The 20627-nt window shown below is 37.3% G+C and overlaps 1 protein-coding gene across 1 annotated transcript; it reads right to left on the reverse strand.

Annotated features, from left to right (window-relative positions):
- Nucleotides 1-11511: 11511 nt before the first annotated feature.
- On the reverse strand, nt 11512-17116 carry LOC112191875 (phosphatidate phosphatase PAH1). The gene is made up of 11 exons (XM_024331347.2): nt 16920-17116; nt 14823-16515; nt 14163-14716; nt 14003-14076; nt 13734-13818; nt 13389-13475; nt 13190-13262; nt 12436-12479; nt 12213-12341; nt 12023-12127; nt 11512-11820 (listed from the first exon to the last, which is right to left on the reverse strand). The coding sequence occupies exons 2-11, from the start codon at nt 16414-16416 to the stop codon at nt 11764-11766; spliced, it is 2802 nt and encodes a 933-aa protein (XP_024187115.1). The 5' UTR covers nt 16417-16515; nt 16920-17116; the 3' UTR covers nt 11512-11763.
- Nucleotides 17117-20627: the final 3511 nt, after the last annotated feature.

Genomic DNA, 20627 nt, shown 5'->3' on the forward strand with positions numbered 1-20627 from the left:
ACATTTGAAGAGCTAAAATAAGATGACATAGAATCAACAATTAATAAAGCTAGTAGACAATTTGCTCTTATCCAAATCACTCTCTCTATTTGTGAATTAGCAGGCTGAAAACGATAAATCTCTCACCTCTTCTCATTTTAATTATTATGTTTCTTGGGATCATAACAATAAGTCAAAATTTCCAGTACAATAACCTAAATTGATCTTCCATAAACCCAAATATAATATTTTCCTTGATGACAAATTTATTTTCAGCAAAAAGAAAGGAGTTTTAGATCATCTCCCATGAAATTTTTGGTGGAAAAACATAAATTAACGAAATACTCATAGCAAAAAGCTACATAACACTTTTCTACCAAAAAAAGCTACATAACACTTGAGTTAACGGTGTTATTAACGGCGTGTATGAATCTTATGCATAAATAATAAGTTGAGGTATCAAAGTGATATATTTAGAAGATGAGGTACCAAAGTGTAGAATGACTTTAAATTGAGGTACTGTTTGTGACTTTTTCCCAAGATTTAAAAAGTGGACACACCTTTGCTAACACATTATTCGTCGTCAAAAGCATGCATCTCATAACAAGATAAAAGACAGCTTTACTGACAAGTTATTTGGCCACGAAGGGTGTCATATACGCATTACCTTCACTATTTCACTTTAGTTTTATGATTATGCGCTGGCTATTCTTGTACAGGGCATTGACCTGTACCTACATTGTGTTGTAATTCAGTTTTCGCATTCCATTATGGATTCTAGGGTTGCACTTTGGTGGGCAGTCGTTCTTGCAATCCTTGTTAAAAGAGAAATCCATGTTATCCGCTATTGCAATCTCACTAGAATCAAAAATTTTAAATTCAGGGGGTATCTAGACTAGGTACACCTACCAAATTGTCGCATTCCATTATTGATTATAAAGTTGCACTTTGGAGGGCAGGCGTTCTTGCAATCCTTGTTAAAAGAGCAACCCATGTTATCCGCTATTGCAATCTCACTGGAATCAAAATTAGTAGTATATTCAGGGAGTATCTGGACTACACCTGCCAAATTTGCACCTCAATGGATTGTGAAGGTAAACCGTTAACTTGCTTTGACCACATGTTATCCATCACAAACAAAACGTCAAAATTTTCTCCTCCTTAGCCATTTCGCAATGGAGATGAACCTAGACCTAGAAACTGATTGTATGTGTAAGCAAATACTCAAGGAAAAATGTATCTCTACGATTACAGCGATTCTTGCTCTGATTGCCTCAAAAGCTTCTGATCTATGAAGCACCACAATATCATTCTCTCTCTACTTGAAAATTGCAAAACCATGATTGAATTGAAACAATTACATGGGTTGGTGATCAATACCTCAGTCTTCAACGTACAATGTCATCCCATTGAGTATGCTCATTTATTTCTATGCAAACTACGAAGCTGGAGACCTTAACCATGCCAAGTTGGTTTTTCACCAAATCCATCACACGGCGACAAAGATGGTGTTGGTATGTGAAGTACGTTCTAATGTGGTGGAGCAGTTTTAAACTATACCACTCTATTGATATTCTCTAACCCAACACTGTCAACGAAAAAGTCTAATGCATCAACCTGTTTGAACCCAAAATTAATATTTGGGTTTTTGTCCATTTACCCCATTTTTAGAGATTTTTTTTCCACTTACTCCATTAAGTTTTTTTAATTCTTTCTTACCCAAAACACTCTAAGGAGGTCTTCCCTAATACCCCATTAAGATTTTTTTTTTTTTAATTTTTTTTTTAATACCATTTTACCCTCACCCCTTTATTACTTAGAGAGAGAGAGAGAGAGAGAGAGAAACCATAGGAGACTTCGCCGGAATATTCCGGTCACCGGCCGTCGCCCACCGAAATTTGCTGAAAATCTCACCAGAAATGTTTTGTTTACCCCCAATAGACACCTATTGCCCCCTAATAGAGGGGCAATAGACCTTTATTGCCCCCCAATAGACGTCTATTGCCCCAATAGTCTATTGTCCCCCAATAGACGTCTATTGCACCCCAATAGTCTATTGTCAGCCATGTATTGCCTCCCAATAGACACCTATTGCCCCCAATAGAACTTTCGGTCACCGGAATGAGAACTAATCTTCTTAAAATTAGACAAATAAAACTTTGATTAAAGAAAAAAAATGAAGAAATTATATCAATTCAAAACATCTATTATCCCCCAATAGACACCTATTGCCCCCCAATAGACCTTTAACAAACCTCCAATAAACTTTTGAAGTCTACGGAACAAGTTCACAAAAGAGTAGAAAAAGCTAGTAGCAATTAAATCACTAATGCTCCAAAATAAGAAACCTTCATAATATTATAGGAATAAAATTTTGCATTTTCCAACTTCTAGTTCACACATGTCAATGTGATAGCCTTCTTCTGTGTTATATATCAACAAGAGCACGTGATGGCCTTCCTTTCTATTTTATATATCAACAAGTGCATAAGGGTTTATCTCACCAAATAGTAAACTCACATTGGCCAGGCTGCTGGCTTGCTTCGTCTCTATTTCCATGGATGCTTTGTTCAGCTAATTAACCTCTTCAGAGCTACAGAGCATAGCTAATCTTTGATTTAATTTTGTATGAGGACTTCGTTATGGAGAGAAGAGAACCAAGTGAACTTCCAGTTCAAGACCCACAACCAAGGTAACGAAAACTCATAACCAATTGAACCTCCACGACAACGATGCAGAAGGGAACCAAGTGAACTAACCCGTGCTGGTTGCCAGAATTGAACCCTTTGACCCTGACGTCCTCAATTATGATTCCTGGATACCGCTCCGACTCGCCAAACGGTCTTCTACCTCTGGTACGACGACATCCGACGGTGAACTAGTTTGCTAGGTACGGAACCAGCTCCAATGTGGCAGGGTCGAACTTTACCCGGTACATCCCTCAATTATGATTCCTGGATACCGCTCCGACTCGCCAAACTGTCTTCTACCTCTAGTACGATGACATCCAACCGCGAACTCGTTCTCCAGCTACGGAACCAGCTCCAATGTGGTCGGGTCGAACTTTACCCGATACATCAAATCTGGTGAAGCAGCAAACGACTCAAATTGCCGAGATCCTTCACAGGGGGGGAAGAGAGAGAGAGAGAGAGAGGATAAGCTTATCGGAGATTTTCGACGACCGGCGACGAGCTGAGTGAGTCAGTGTGGGATAAGAGAGATTGATGTTGAGTGGCAATGGTTGTCATTTTTTAATTGGGTCGAGGGTAAAATAGTCATTTGACATTAAACTGTGTATGTGGGAACAAAAATCTATTGCTGGGGTAAGTGGGATAATTTTTGCTTATTTTGGTGCTTTGGGTAAAGGACCCTTAATATTTTTCCTAACAAGATGTAACTCGAAGAAAACCAGGCCAATATCCGTGGCCCAATCTATAAATTTTCAACAAATTCGAAATATATTGTTCAGAGGCTAATTAAGGCCTACGTGGAGGTATAGCAAACTTAAAACAAATCTTGATATTCATTAATCCACTATTAATTATCAAATATTTGATAATTAATACTGGTTGGTTTGCTTATGACTTATGAGTACTATGCAAGCTGGCGTAAGATTGCATATATCTATCTATACTATTATTAAGAGAAGAGAATATGCTCTCCAAAATTGAAATTTTTTTACCAATTTAACCTTTATATATTAAAAAACTCTGATATATAAATAATCAATAGAGATAATACAGTAAATTGCAAAATAGAAAATAAATGAATAAAATAAAATAAAACGGGTTAGTTATATGAAAATTTTTTCCACTACCTTTAACTTCTCTCCACACACATAGTGAGTGGGCCCTGCTAGTATTCTTATAATTGATTACAATGGACCAATTAAGGAAGGAATATTGGACGTGGGCTGCTGGTCTCCCATACAATTAATTAAGGAGTATATTGAACGTGCAACATATGGAAGGATATAATTATCCTTAATTGCAATAAACCAGGGATATATACGGTAGGTCAATCAAGTGTGCCGCAAAGCTACAGATTGCTCTCGAAGATATATATGCAATTAAGACGTGCATATCCAACACTTCGCATCCAAGAGACAATTAACCTTGCCTATATTCTAGCTACGTCAAGAGGCAGATAATTATTAATTATTGCCTACGTGATAGTTATCAAAACTAATACATGTTTTGATTGGATTCAAGGCCAATAACTATGGCCTAAAAAATAGTATATCCTTTGAAAGTATTTCACTCTTTTTAGGAAGGTGAATCTGCAGCAAGTAGCCTATACATATATATATATATATATACAGCGCTTCTCCGGTGCGGACGTCCGCACTTTTTGCTTAGGTGCGGATTTCCTGTTTTGACCCACTTTCCGATCACATTTTCACATCTTAGCCGTTCAGTTTTTAGGTCATAATGTATAGATCACCTCTACAAAATTTCAGCAAATTTGGTGATCGTTAAGGCATCTAAAACTGCAATTTACCATTATAAATACGAACGGTTCCGGTTCGACAGATTCTGTCCGTTCGTGTAAATTGCAATTTTGGATGCCTTAACGATCATCAAATTGGCTGAAATTTTGTAGAGGTGATCTATACATTATGACCTAAAAACTGAACGGCTAAGATGTGAAAATGTGATCGGAAAGTGGGTCAAAACCGGAAATCCGCACATTTTTCTTCGGTGCGGATAACCGCACCTGAGCAAACTTATATATATATATAAATTAAAAACGAAATACGTACAACACACAACTCTTTTTTTTTAGAAGATACAACACACAACTCTTTAATCAACTAATCTCTTGGATTATCCAAAGTATCTCCGGAGCAAACCTACCTTCAACCTAGTTGAAACCAGCGAAGTTAAAGTCATGCTTTAGCAAAACTTGTGCTTTCTCCTACTTCCCGATGATTACTCTGCTCAACCTACAACATTGAGTATCGACTCGGTGACCTAAGAGATCACACCCCAAGTCCTTATCCGTAAGGTGAAAGTCCTTATCCATAAGGCAAAGAAAAGAACCTTGTGATGAGTTTGGTGCTCTCCTCGTCCACAACGTTTGAGAAGAAGTCAGGTTTAGGGACGCCCCGACAACTACACCGCACGGTGTTGGCACACTCGAGCATTCAGAAGAGACTGTTTGCTAGCCAGACTGATTTTGGAGCCAAACACAACCCATAAAATTGATTTTTTGGATCAACTTTCACTATCTCAAAATATTAAATCAAGTTCAGCAAGAAAAAAAAATGTCTCTAATAATTTGATTATTCCAACTTTCATTGTAATTTTTAGCGGAGATAATAATTGTCATAAAGGTCATTGAGCTTGCTTGGGTTCGGGATTGAAAACATATTTGGTTGGAGGTTGATTCATCTCTAGTACTTGATTATATCAGTACATCTTCTCTTGTCCGTTCGTCTCTTGGAGTTCATTGGTTGAATTGCTCATACCAAATTTCTCATATGAACTTTAGAGCTGCTCATATTTTTCGAGAAGGAAATAAAATAGATGATGCTCTGGCAAATCATGATACATCTTGTTCTAATTTGATGTGGTGGGATGATCCTCCACCTTTTATAGTGTCGTATTGTAATAGCGACATTAGAGGTCTACCTCAATTTGTTTTAGTTAGTCTGTTGTTTTTTTTTTAAGAGGTATTGGTTTTGGTCCCCCTCCTTCCTATCCACAATCTTTTAGCAAAAAAAAAAAACTACAAAACAACATTTAAACATTTGATCCACAAATAATTGAGCTTCCGTCGTATTCAACCAACCGCTAATAGTCAATCAGTTCCCTAAACATTGCTAAAAGTCCAACCAACAGATTTTTGTAATGAGATATTTAACTCCAGGAATGAAAATGTTTAACAGATTGATGTAAGTTGAGGTATTCAAACAAAAGTATTTCGTACTTGGGAATGAAACTGAAAATGCCCCTATAGTTCGGGCGTAAAATGTAATTAATCCTGATTTTAGAGGCCAAAAACTTTATAATTGCTATAACATTCGACCAACATCTTTATGGGCTGCGGAGTATCATAGGATAAGGAGCAGGATAACGAGGAATTTTGGGAATTTCTTCATCAGCAAGTATAATGAGAGGACGGAGGGGTGCAAAATTGGAACTAGCTAGGCTGTAAGGACGCATTTTGATAACTGATCGATATTGTGTTAATTTATTAGTACTTCGAATGCTAGCTAAGTTATGAACTAGCTAGTCTAATTTGATTTCCAGGAGAACCAAGTAAGAGCATCTCCAATAGACTAGCTAAATTCAATTTTTAGCTATATATAACTATTTTTAAAGCAAAAATCAACTCCAACAAACTAGCTATACCCAAGTTAAATTTAGCTTTAGCAAAAATGGCTAGCTATATTTAGCTAGAGAATCTTGCATAGCTAGAGCAAAAGTTATATTTCTCTCTCCTCTTTTGTCCACATGTCAGTTTACGATTCGATAAAATTTATTATATTATTTACAAATACGTACTAATGCTGGAGCAACATTGTTAAATCAATAACTATATTTCATATCTCTAGCTAAATTTAACTAAAAAGTAATTCCTACAGTTAGAGATGCTCTAAAGTAGGAATCCACGAGTGGGGGACAATTTGTTTTTGGCTTGAAATTGAATACATATGTTTTTGGCTTGAATACAATTTGTTTATGGTTCCGACCTCTAGTTTACTAGTGTCACGATTGGCCATATGGTGAAAAAGTCGTTTTCTTATTAAAAGAAATTTTTTTTTTCTACTATCGAATTAGGGTTTCAGCTGAAAAGTCATGTCCATAGCAATGAAATACCTCCCTCAAGTTTCCAGATTGCCCCTCAAATCTCTAATCCGATTGAGTTGCGTTTCCAAACAGTGGCGTACCATCGTCCTTGAGCCACAATTTGCAACCCACCATTTGAGAGTCGCTTCCCAGCAGCACAGGCTCCTCATTTCCACCTCCTCTGAAATCAACTCCTTGGACTTTGGAGACGCCTTTTTTAGGTGCCAGTTCCCCGGTGAGAAACCTCGATTTCCGTTTCAAGAAACCGGGCCAAAACGTCTTTCTACTGGGCTCATGCAAAGGGCTGGTATGTGTAGCTCTTGATTTTCATGCAAACTTTTACATCTGGAACCCCTCCACTGGTTACGTCAAGCCATTACCTGACCGGGTTTCGAGCCACGAAGGATCGCAAGTCTTCGTTCTGGATTCGGTCATGTTTCGGCCACTGACGATTACAAACTCTTTGTAGCCGCTCGTTTTGATAACGACGATGACAGAAGCAAGGCCAAGATTTTCTCATTGAGAGCCAACATTTGGAGACCGCTTGAAGCAGCCCCCATAATCCCATATTCGACTCATTGGCTCCACGGCCCAAAATCGATCATTACTTTTGATTTGGAAAAGGAGGTTTTCCGGGACGTGCCGTTTGCTGTTTTGAACGACGTCGTCGCAGTGAGACGAGTTGGGGTTTTTTCAGGTGGATGCATGCCTGTTTGTCACGCTTCGTAGGAGGCCTGATTGGAAAAGCCATATTGAATTTTGAGTCATGAGAGAATATAACGTGCGTGAATGTTGGACTATGCTCTTTAAGTACAAACTACAAAGTGGTAGCTGGTTGCCCCGAACGACCTTGCCGATCATTGGCTGTGTGTTTTATCTACTTTACGGCGGAGAGTGGTACAATTGCCCAGACTCAATCTGGTATCAGGGAGGTGGCGTTAATAAGGTTTGATGAAGACAAGTTTGATATGGTTTGAGGTGGCCAATGTATGATTGAGTGGTCTGATGATGTCATTGAATATGTGGAGAGTCTACTTTCACTTGATGGTTTTTGAAGATGAGGAGACGTGATTGATCTGTGATGCCTTTCTTTTCAAGTTTTCCAGTAAGCATTAATAGTTGACTTCAGTTTGTTCTTATGCATGTTTATTGGGTTATTATGTCTAAATCCGATGAATTTGTTATTGATTACTCTTTTTGGAGGGTCGTTGAACCAGTGGCGGATCCAGGATCCGAGAGTTGTCTAGGCTAATTAGAATTACACTAATTTATTTATTTTTATTGAGGTTTGGAACCTAGTGGGAGGCTCATCCTCACCATTTATTATTTTCAATCAAAACATACAACGGAGGGGACATAAAACCAAACTCCGTAAATTAAAAACTACAAGCTAAAGAATATATATAAAGTTAGTTGAGTCCGAAAACGCTCAATAAGTCAACAGCAGTCAATTGAGTCCGAAAACGCTGCATTAGTTAGCCTCATAATATCAAATAGCTCCCCTTCTTTCTACAGTTAAGCCTCATATTATCTACAAAAGCAAGACAGATTTAAAAGAGATAGCCGAGTAGTCGACTAAGCCGAGTGAAACAAACCCAAAAGGCCAAAACCGACATCCCCTAATTCCTAAACAAATCCAACAATCCCAATCATTAACTTATACCCAAAACTCAAAATCCCAACTCACAATTCATGGAGCCATGGAGGGCCAGAAGTCCAAAATTCTTCCAGAAACCCAGGCATTAAGCAATCACTTGGTCATTCCAGTCTGCAACTCTGCAAGAAGCCAAGAATCTCCTCAAATATGCAAATCGAACAAGATACCCAGTGAAATGGAATATACCCAGTGAACCCACATTAAGAAAATTGAACAAGATACGAAATTGGCGTAAAGGAGACTAGGAGAGTGAGAGAAACCTTGGGCAGTTGGGCATTAGATCGAGCAATGGAAGGGAGAGGTGGAGATTGATGAAGAAAAGGCGGAGCCGCCGGCCGCGGAGGTTCTGATACTCTGATATTTCCGATGAGTGAAAAATAGGCGAGGACTGAGGAGGCGACTCTCTCGAAGCAGTCAACGTCTCGAAGCTGTGGCTGGGGGAGAACGCGGTTTTACCTCCCTATTCTTTTTTTTTTTCTTTTTTTCTTTGGGTATGGACTAAAATTATATATATATACACACACACACACACATACTTGGTCATTTTTTGCCCAAAAAACTGTCGAGGCTTGAGCCCATATAGCCCACCATGTAGATCCGGCCCTGCGTTGAACCCATGTATAGTTGATATCTGGTCTCTTCACACCTGACTATCGTGATTTTCCACTCGGTGAATTAAATTACAATTAATCACTTGTTCTTAATAAAATATACACTAATTTATACACCAAAAGTTCAAAGATGAAAAAGTAATCTATGTGCCATGCACAACCAAAATCAATACGCAATGGTTGGATATGCCTAAACAGATATAAACACATTTGCAATGTGTCCATATTTTTTAATGTGAGAGAAACACGCCACATTCTCACAAAGGACACCAACTTTTTTGAAAGGAGGACACCAACTTTACTTGATGAAGTTTGCAAAAACTTGTGAATTGTGATCGAATAATATAGGCCATTTTAGTTCCAAAATAGAATGTGTTGAAAAAATTTGATGAGAATAACGAGGCCAAAGTCTTGAGTACACTAGTGTGCTTCCTTCCCAAAAAGTACAAGAGAAATCCAATAATAAAGATGGAAAAATCTTTACAAAACTCTGTAGGGAATATTATTCCCGGATACAAAGGGAAAGGTCATACGAAAGCTAACCAATAAAAAAATATTTTTTTTAAAAAAAAAAAAGAGATTTTGGGCCTGTAAGTTATTATTAATTTGTGTGATTTTCCCTACTTGACAAGGAAAATGACATTTGTCGTTCAATCTGATTGGTCTAATTTCCTTTCCAGGAGACTCAAGGAAACTAGGAAAGTTACCTTGCTCGGTTACTTATAAATCATACCGGACTCACTTCCTTCACTCACATTATCACTCAGGTGATGATGACGATGAAACATGAAGAAGCTTGGAACCACAATGCCCAAATTGGAACCACAATGAAACCGAAACTGAAACTGAAACTGAAACTGAAACTGAAACAAAGATTGCAGACCGGCCAAGACGCCCACTTCATCTGCGCACAACAAGGCACCGAGAAAATCGAAGTGAGGTCGTCGCCAAAAGGTGATGGGGGTACCTCAGCCGGAGTTGGGGACCAGATTAAGAGGCAAGCTGATGCACCAGCTTCTGAAACTCCGATCAAGAACTTTGATCAGCTTCCACCTCTGCTCCTAACTCAATCGATGTTCAACGATTCTGGTGATGAAGAATGGTTCTTTGAGAAGCAGAATCAGCAAACTGGACATGAATCTGCATCTTCTAAAAGATTTAAAACTAACCTTTATGAGGCCATGCCCGGTTCTGCAAGTCGGACTTTGTGGCCACCAAAAGCACACTGGTTGCCTCAGGCTGGTATATATGCGTCACCCTTCACTGTTCCACTTTAGTTTGATTTTGCTGGTTATTCTTGCACAAGGCATTGATCTGTTGTAATTCAATTACTGCATTCCGTCATGGATTCTAAGACGTTATGAATAATGGTTTTTGCCTACCTTGAAGTATTTCCATCAAATCCTATAGTATATCATATACGGCTGGTTTGAAGGTTGAAACATGAAAAAGACTAAAATGAGGCTAAAATCTTGTTAAAAACGATATTGTACATTAAAGATAACATTACTTCTTACTAATCGATCATGTCATAGCATGAAAGAGAGAAATCTGTCTCCTTCAAAGCATTATGCCCACTTTGACCTCCTATCAAAGTATTTGGTGTCGTTTAGGTATTGAGCTTTCATTTACCGAGTTATTGCCTTCAAATTCTACGGATCCTTAGTGACTTCTTTGAGGAACTCATCTTGATAGTTTTCGGCTAAAACAGAGGATAGGACTAATGGAAGTAGTTGAGAATAACAATCCCAAGCCTCTATATATACTGTCGTTTCATTCCAAATTCAAGAGGAATTATAATGGAAGTAGCACTGTAACTATTGTTTCGAAACTCTTTTCTTAACATAAATAGATAAAGTGAAGGGGAAAGGTCAAAACAGAGCTTTGGTCTCAAAGATGTGGTGACACACATAACTCGGGGCGAGCCTTCAGGCAAAAACCCTAGTAATGGAATAGATTCGATCATATACATCTTCCATAACTAGAACCCTAACAACCTTGAGAGAAATGGAAAACTAAGAATATAGACAGCAAAAAGGAAATTCAATTCAATTCTCAGACCATTTTTACAATGTGGCTGGAATCCAATCCAGCTATATAATGCAGCATCGAGTTCTCAGGTTAAGCAGCTGATTGCGTATGACCAACTGCGTGTCAACATGACATAGGACAGACCAGCGGAATAAACGACATCGTTTACATATTTGGACCTAATATGGGCTTACACAGCCAAAAGAGCTATTATGGGCCTGGAGATACACTTAGACTTGATTGCTCACAGAATTGGGTCCTAACAATTACTAATTTGCAGATTGTTCTTGTACAACTCCGAGAGGCATCAGCTTGCTGCTATTGAATTATTCCATTCCCCTGGAGGTTTTCCATCAAAAGAGACTTTTTTGGATGACTAGTTGATAAAGGAAAGAACACACACACCCGCTCAATGCATCATGCTCATTCAATTTGCCTTGCACCTAAGATAAATCACTTGTTCATTCTTTAAGAGAGCTTTCTGATTATCAAAAATTCCATATTTCTATTACAAGTACAGCGTCAATGGACTGCAAATCTCGCTAATAAGTACAACTGACCAATTCTGTGCATAGATTTGAAGATCAGGAAGAATGCCAAGTGTGTGATTCTCTTATATTGTATACGCTCCTCGAAGCCACTAATGTTGGCCAAAAGGGAAATGTATGTTTTCTCTTGGTCAAAAACATTACTATAGGTCAACTTCTGGCAACGGCAGTCTCCAATAGTTCCATGAGTTAAAATCTTCCTGCAAATGTTTTGGAAACCAGGTTTGTATCAAACATGAAACATGGTAATGCTCGCCTCAAGACAGGAAAGAAGCATGTTACTGAGTCACTCATGTGGGCAAACTCAGAGCAAAGGAAGCATAGGGCAGAGTTGCACATCTCTCTACCCATTTTTTATAAGTTCATGTTGCGAGGAAAGGATGCGAAGGACTTTTAAGTTACCTGCTCAACCAATGACGTTGGAGGAAACATGTCATTGACAAGAGTATGTAAAGATGTATACGACTTCACATCACCAGCACGATGATGGCTGATGGCCACCTCACCCTGCCAATTAATGAGAAAGTTTAGCAACAGAAAATTTGTTTATTGCTCTCTTTAATTGTGGAAGACAACAGTGAAAGATAAAAACCTTGGGATTGATTATAAAAATCTTGCCCTTTGGAATCCCAATTTTTCTGTAGCTGAGCTCATCTGTGTCTCTATTTCCAAAACCTGCATAAAATGGATTGTAATCCTGGGGGAAGAGTTTTTTTATGTCCTGCAGTATATGATTAACACACGCAATAAGAAAATGATCCAATGCCAATTAACGGTGTGAATTTGAGCTTAAGTTGAACTTTCTTGTCATTTACCTCTAAACAGGCAATTTTGAACTCATGCGGTGCTCTTCTTACAACTGCCATCAGAAAATGGATGAATATAAACTAATCAACAACAGCAAACTTGACATTAATTTTTTTTTTTAATATATATGTATATATATTAAAGTAGGTAGCATTCCAATATTCAGGCAAATTGCAAGCCAGCTGATATCTGCTGATAGTGCTACGATGTATATATAACCTAGATACCACATGCTCTTTATTCAGGGATCAATGACACAACAAATGGTCAAGTTAGTACCGTAAAAACCAAAGGAAAAATCATCAAGAAAAGGTTTTCATATAGTTGAACCAGAGACCGAATAGAGAATGTTATAGGCTCATAATATCAACAGTGCCCCCCCCCCCCCCCCCCTCCCCCTCCCCTCCTCCTCCTCCTCCACTCTCCTACAGTTGCTCATTCAGCCTGGGCACCCCATTATGAAGGCCAGAATTTACTGATTTGACCGAAAGTAACCTACCAGCTCTAAATTATTCTTTTTTTTTTTTTGGTAAACTTCACACACTTAAAGAAACACATACCAGCAATATACTTGCTAAGTTGCTAATTTTATCTTTCTCCATTATTAGTTTCCCTTTTGGCTTTAATTTTCACACACTCATTGGAAAACAGAAAGAGCGATGACGGTACAATTACAATGTGGTTACCAAAAAGGCAAAAACACTATAGTACAGTTAGTGGCAAGCTGAAATAGTTCCGAACATGTTAGAGAGACAACCTCACCTTCACGAAATAATGACGGAAATAATCCATCAGGTGAGATAACGACAGGTCCACTGGGTAATGCTTTTCCATCCTGCAAGTGCAGAACTAACAATCTCAACACGCAACTAACAATCTCAACACTACAAGCCTGATATATCCCTTTGATCATAAAAGAAAGCAACCAAACTTGATGTATCAGACCAGGTTTTTAGGTTACCTGTTTTAGATTATTCAAAAAGCTTCTCGTTAGGTATGCCTGTATAATTGCACGTGCACTCAAAAACAGTAGCTGATATCCATTTTCCTGTAGTTAAAGCAGGCCTCAGTATTAGATATCAATTTACAAAAGAATACCAGATCATTTAATAATGATCTACAAAACTCTTAGTTGCAAGGGTCCAATGAATAAAACATGAAAGCTTTATTAAAAATCAAATTTATAGCCTTAAATTGCCAAAATGTTATGCAGTCCCACTAAATTCAGTTGGATCACTGGGATTTCCGAGTCTTTATTCAACAAAACATTAACATCATCAGTCTTAGAGATAAGCAAGAAATGTACCTTAATTGCTGAAAAAAGTCTAGCCACCCCAGATTGTGTCCAATCCTTTCCAACTAATGGCATAAACTGACCTAAAACATCAGACCTGGAAAAATGTATCCAGGTTAAAGTTGTTACCATTAAACTAAGAAATAATATCAGTGTAAAGTATTAAGTATTTTCTCCTTTATGGATTTTTGAAGTTTTTTTTTCCTTTTATTTTCAACAGGCATTGCTCACGTAATTCTACATTAACAAATAAAAACATATTACACAGACAGTAGCCTTACTTGGTAATAGTTCCATCAACATCAGAAATTACAATGCGTGCATTCCATTTCCACAAGTAAATATGTGCATCAACCTGGTAAACATAAGCATGGGTTATTAGGAATATCCAACCATGCATGCCATTGCTCGGATTTAAAAGAGCACCAGATATTGACCAACCTGTTGTGTTCCTAAAACTCTGGTAGAGAAACTGAAAGTTATCACATTTTGGCCTTCTTTGAGATTTAGAGATGCTATCTGCTCGGTGGTGGGAACATTTGTCCTTACAAGTTGCTTTTGAGGGGACTCAGGAGTTGCTTCAACTTGAGAGTTATGCAAACTGGATTCAGAATCAACAAATTCCTCCTCATTTGATGAATTACTGCTGGTGTGCTCAAGTGTTTTGACCCTTCGGAATGGAATAGGCCACAGCCTCCATATACGTCCAGGAGTCGACGGTTTTTCTGTGTCATCTTGTTCTACAGGAATTGCATCCTTGCTCTCAAGGGGTAAATCTAGACCAAATGCAGCCATTCCAAGAACAACAGGAGCTGCTTTCTCCCATGAAAAGTATCTATCTTTAAATCTGATGATCAGATTTTCATTTTTTATAATTGCTGTAGCAGAAGTTTTGAAATCCTCTGCAGAAACGCGACGGGCATCAAAGGCTTCAGCAGCAGCAGTCACGCCCATACCCGCCCGAAGTTCATTCCTACACAGTGAGATCTCAAACCCTGAAAATTGCATAATGGATAAACAAAAATAAGAGTCTAGAATCGAGCAGAAATAGGGAGATTCAAAAATGTTAGATAACAATGGAAACCAGTAAAAGGTACTTACTAATGCTTGAATTAACTTGTGTTACTTCACTGGGAGATGCTGTTCCAGGTTCTATTGACTCACTTTTACTGCATTCATCTCCGGTTGCAGGTCTTTCCTGACTAGTCTCTGTCCCATCAACTTCTGCCACTGCATTGCTGACAGAATGTACAGACACGCTGTCAATACTGATTTGTTCTTCCTTCCTTTCTAAACCATTGCTGACAGAATGTGCAGAAATGATATCAATACCGATTTGCTCATGCTTCCTTTCAAAATCAATGTTGATGGAATGAACATAACTGCTGTCAACACCCATTTGTTCATCCTTCCTTTCTAAATCATTGCTGACAGAATGCATTGAAATGCTATCAATACTAGCATAAGATGCAAGTCCTGATTCATTTCCAACTTGTAAATCTGGAGACATATTGTTGCCAGGTAAAACAGAACCACAGGAAGCAGACAACTCATCGTTCTCTTTTAATTCAACAATACCAGTATCTAGAGTCTGTTGAGACTTCTCTGTTGAAATTTGAGTCTCCAATGAGGAACCCTCATCTTCAACATTATTTTTACCAGCACGTTTGGCCAGCTCTGTTAGCTCCAAGCAGCTCCCGAAAACCTCTGCCTTCTTAGCAGATGCATCTTCTGAATCGCCATGCATCTGAAGATCTCTTTCCTGGTTTGAAGTCTTTTGAGTTTCTTGAGCTTGACAGGCCTGTTCTTCTTTTCCTTCAAAAACTTCAACCTGGAGTCCGGTATCCTTGTTATCATTCTGAATGCTGCGAACATTACCGGCTGCAACACTAGTTCTAGGCGCATCCAGCTTACTAATATAATCTGCCCAAGCATTCTCTCCCGAACACTCCTCACTTCCTTCACAAAAGTCAGTCTCTTCACCTGGGCCCAGATTAAACCTAGGCGTGTCTAATTGCAAATTCTCTGCATTATGTTCTGATGCTGAGATGGGGGCAGTCAATACATGACCATCCACACTCACCAATATAACTTCTGGGTTTAAATTCTGTGATTCCCCAAGAAGCTCAGTATCAAAATTATCATATCGAGACGACCCATACTCTGATAACTCAGCTGAACCTTCTAGAGAAGATTGATCATCTTGAAATTCATAAAACTTCCGATCAACATCAGATTCTGCTCTCTCTAACCGGTTTGCACGAAAGGAACCACATTCATCCAATTGGATTACTGCCGAATCAGAGACACTATGCTCAAGTCTATGAAGGTCAAGATTACTATTTTGGCCATCACCATCCTCTCGTTTTAAATTATCCAAATCAGCCCCATTCGCCTCACTTCCTTTTCCTTTACTAGCATCAACCTCCTTTATAAAGTAAGCCTCACCTGAGTTATCAAGATACATGTGGAAATTGGCATCGATCCCATTTACATTTATCCGGACAAACTTCTCTTGACCTTTCAGAACACCCTGGAATTTTCCAAACCGAACGTACCAAGGTGTGCTTCGGAACGTCCCATCTTGCTGCTGAACAACAATGACATCAACTGCCCCACCAAAAGGATGAAAGGGGGTGGCAACAGAGTAAACACCTTGGGAAATTAGGCTCCCAACTTTGCCAACCACATTCATCTGGTCAGGCTACTATCCCACCTCTCCAAATTTAGTGAAACCCCAACTAACATCTAAACTCAAATCCTCGACTACACGATTATGATTCCTCTTTCTGATCTGCATAACATAAAATGGAACCCAAAATCACACAAAATAAATTACCAATTGGAGGAAACTACATACAGAAGTGCAAGCAAGACCCATTTTGAAGTGTTATTCAAACCCTAACTCCCCTGTTTGATTGCCCAAGTGGGTAAACGACTTTTTTCTATTTCCCATCAGTCATTACCAAACCTTGAAATCACCGACAAATTTGAGCTGTGAGATTGCTCAAATTTTCAAACTTTACGAGTTCTCGGTAGCAAGAACCATGATTCTCCAATACAAAAATCGAAGAACAGAGCATATTCAATAATTAAGCCCAGAAATTGATAAAGAAAATGCATCCAAAGTTTCAATCTTTATGCAAAAAAAAATTAAACAAGGTAAAGAATTTGATGATTTGTGATGTTAAAACTTACGAGCTTGACTAGGCTGAGCAATCAAACTAGCTCAAAGACTCGAACTTTCTTCGAATTTTGATCTTGTTGGGTTTCTGCGAAATCGGGAATGCTCCTTCTTCCGTTGAACTCAGTGAAGGCTTTGAAGGCTTTGGAATTTTCCTTTGGGCCGATTATTTGGATAATAGGAAAAAACCAGGCACGGAAAACACCATGGCTAAACCATTAAATAGGTACTCCTGGAATGGAAGTACGGAACTGGGCCTACAGATCAGTGAAATTACGGGGATGCGCTTCCAGTGGGGACGTGTAATTGTGGCGGTTTGGGTAAGGGTATTATGGTAAATTTTTTGTTACGTTAGTTAATGTCGTGTCGCCATGTTTGAACGGGTTGAGTCGGACTCTTCCACCTCGACACCTCTCGTGGTGCTGCTCAAGCGTTTGTCTCGAAGAGAACAGAATATTAATACGGTCCAAATTTAAGTTTCCTATAATACCCTTACTAAACTACAAATCTGGTCATGATGAACTCATACCATAGGATTCGAGCCAAACCAAAGTTGGTGCCAAACCATTGTGAGCTTGTATAATGGAAGCCAAGCATAAGACCTTGTCATTGCCATCACGCGTTCTCAAATATTGGCTTCAAACAAACTGAAGGGTGAAGAGAAGGAAGGAGAGAGCCTCAATATACATCTAAAAGCTCATTTCTGTTGTTTTTATTTTTTTTCCTCTTAACCTTCTTTGAGTGACGATAAAATAAAATGTTTTGAGGAGTTATCTTTATTAGATGTGTAAGCAACAAACATCTTCGTAAAATTAGTGATAGTATAATGTTTAACCTTGTTTATATCACTGGCAATGATATTTCTACAATTTTTTACTTTTGTAACAAATTGTTTACTTTTTTTTGTTTGCTGATTGAATGAGGAGGGGGAGAGTTCGAATTTTATATACCAGCATGTTGTTGGAAAAAATCACCTAAAAGGCTTAAACCAAATGCTAGTTGACTAATATGGTCATATGAATGGCAAGAAGTGAAATTATGAAAATTCAACTAGTCGCACCCAAAAAACAAAGAGGATGTGGTTGTTTAGTTGTTTCCATCCATTATGTATCACAGCTATATTTGAATAAACTTTTGTCATATTCTATAGCAAAAAAGAAATATAAAATAGAATCTAAAAACTCACTATCACATAGCTAATAGCTTGGACTCTAGACCAGTTGCCAAAAAAGAAAAAAACTCAGAAAGTGACATCAAAGTTTACAAAACTTGTATTCATACAAGGCTTCATACAATCATGTTGGTTTCATTTTAGTATTTGACAAAAGAATTTTTGTAAAAACAAAAAGAACATTAATGTTGACATATGCAGTGCTGAATAAAGGGCATTTGTGAAATTTTGAGACAAAAGAATTAATGGAAAATGGGACTTCTGAGATATAAGAATATATCTTTGGGGTCCTCAATAATTTTTGCCAAGATTTGCAAGAAAGAAGCAAGATCAGCATCGTATTTATGATGATCAGCTGAAACATTCACTTGCATTTAGTTCTGCCTTTATCTGCCTAGTGCATTGGTTTTTTCTTTTTCATAGAATTGGCAAGAGAGTTTCTATTAGAACCTCCAAATTTACTCACTTGACCTCACTCTATTATGAATTATTAAATGACATATATAACCTACTATAAAATGACTATTAAGGACAATAATTATACCAAAAAAATTGTTATATTTATTTTTCTAGACTTTCCAATTCAATAATATTAGATTGCATTCTTTATTATTTTCCCTATCTATTTTCATTTTCCAATTTTACTTCATACTCATTAAAGCATTCATATATATATATATATATATATATATAAAATAAGAAATAAAACTATGATTAAGATAAAAATGTATGATATGCATATTGAACGCATATTGGTCAGGGAGAACAAATAAAATTGTATTATGACCTAAATCTAAATCTATCCATTATATTTGCAAAAAGAAGAAGAAAAAAAACAGAGCTAGCAAATAAAATTAAATAAAAAAATATTTAAATAATTAATCATGAGGTACAGAAAATAGAGAAACATTAAGAAAAAATGATTTTTTTTTTGTTGCACAGCTGAAAAAGAAAAAGTAAATTAAAAAAATCACATAATAGTTCATGTTCTTTTATTTTTATTAATTTTTAAAACTCAATACCTTGTGTTTGATTTTTTTTTATTGGATAAGAGATTTATGTTATTTGATTAAGGAATGGAGATGTAATTAATATTTATAGAGTAATTAAATCATTAAAATGACTAAGTTTTTTTTTATTATAAAGATCTTAGTTTGTTTGTAAATTATATGAATGAGGTTATTTGAGGAACTTTAGTGAGGTTTAATGAGTAAATTTAATATTTGAAAATTTGATAGGAGGTGTAAAAAATATAGAGGTCAAGTGAGTAAATTTGGAGGTTCCAATAGAAAAACTCAATTGGCAATTGACATCTATATAATATAAGTGCATTTGTTTTTACATTACTTACAAGTTACAAACCAGGTTACACACCAACAAATGTTATCCGAGCTTCCCCAGCTCTATGCTGTTGGGAAACTCGGCAAGGGTCTTACCACCTTCTTGATTATAATATTTGAGTCTTTAGAGTACTTTGGGATTATATTCCGCACCAAGAATGTTGAACCATGACGAACTCACATAATAAAATTTGAGCCAAATGAACATAGGTGCCAAACCCATTGAGCTGCTACAATGGAAGCCAAACACAAGACCTTGTCATCACCATCATGACTCGAGTTCAACTTGTTTTCAAAGATTGGTTTCAAACGAACGGAGAGGTGAAGAGAAAGAAGGAGAGAGCCTTGATATACATCTAAGAGCTTACTTTATTGTTTTCTTTCTTTCCTCTTAACGTTCGATGAGTGACGGTAAAATGAGATGGTTTGAGGAGTTATCTTTATTTGATGTGTAAACATCAAACATCTTCATAAAATTGGTGAAAGTATAATGCTTAACGTTGTTTATATTACGAGCGACGAAATTTGCACGACTTTTTATTTTTGAAGCAAATGATTTATTTTTTGTTTGTTGTTGATCAAATAGGGACGGGAGAGTTCGAATTTGATATACTAACATTTTGTTGGAAAAAAAATCACCTTAAAGGCTCAACCCAAATGCTTGTTGACTAAAATAGTGATATTTGGAACCCAAGAAAGTGAAATTATGAAAATTCAATTAATCGCTCTCAAAAAACAAAGAGTTTGTGGCGGTTTAAATGTTTCCACTCATTGTGTATCACACCTATTTTTGAATAAATTTTGTCATTTTCAATAACGGGAAAGAAATACATAATAGAATCTGAAAATTCACTTCATACCTTATACTCTAAACCAGTTGCCAAAAAGAGAAAAATATTCTGAAAGTGACATCGACGGTTTACAAAACTTGTATCGATATAATCATATCAGTTTCACTTTAGTGTTATTTATTTTTATCCATTTTTTGTAAAAATAAAAACAAAAACAAAAACAAAAAGAACATTGATGTAGACACCTACGGTGCTGAATAAAGGGCATTTGTGACTTTGTGAGACAAAAGAATTAATGGAAAATTGGACTTCTGAGATTATTCCGATTCCTCTACGGCTCTACCTACAATCAATTAGAGAACGATAGAGACCAGACTATGGGCTTTCCGGCCTTCTTAGTCCAAAGACAGTTAATTGGGC

Source organism: Rosa chinensis, chromosome 3, assembly GCF_002994745.2.
Source record: "Rosa chinensis cultivar Old Blush chromosome 3, RchiOBHm-V2, whole genome shotgun sequence".
Classification (NCBI taxonomy): Eukaryota; Viridiplantae; Streptophyta; class Magnoliopsida; order Rosales; family Rosaceae; genus Rosa; species Rosa chinensis.

Excerpts from the sequence above, each read along its gene's own strand:
- LOC112191875 (XM_024331347.2), bottom strand. The coding sequence starts at position 16,416 with ATGAATGTGGTTGGCAAAGTTGGGAGCCTAATTTCCCAAGGTGTTTAC. Across the intron at positions 12,342-12,435 it reads TCAAAATTGCCTGTTTAGAG|GACATAAAAAAACTCTTCCC; the intron begins GTAAATGACAAG and ends CATATACTGCAG. Across the intron at positions 12,128-12,212 it reads TTTTTATAATCAATCCCAAG|GGTGAGGTGGCCATCAGCCA; the intron begins GTTTTTATCTTT and ends ATTAATTGGCAG.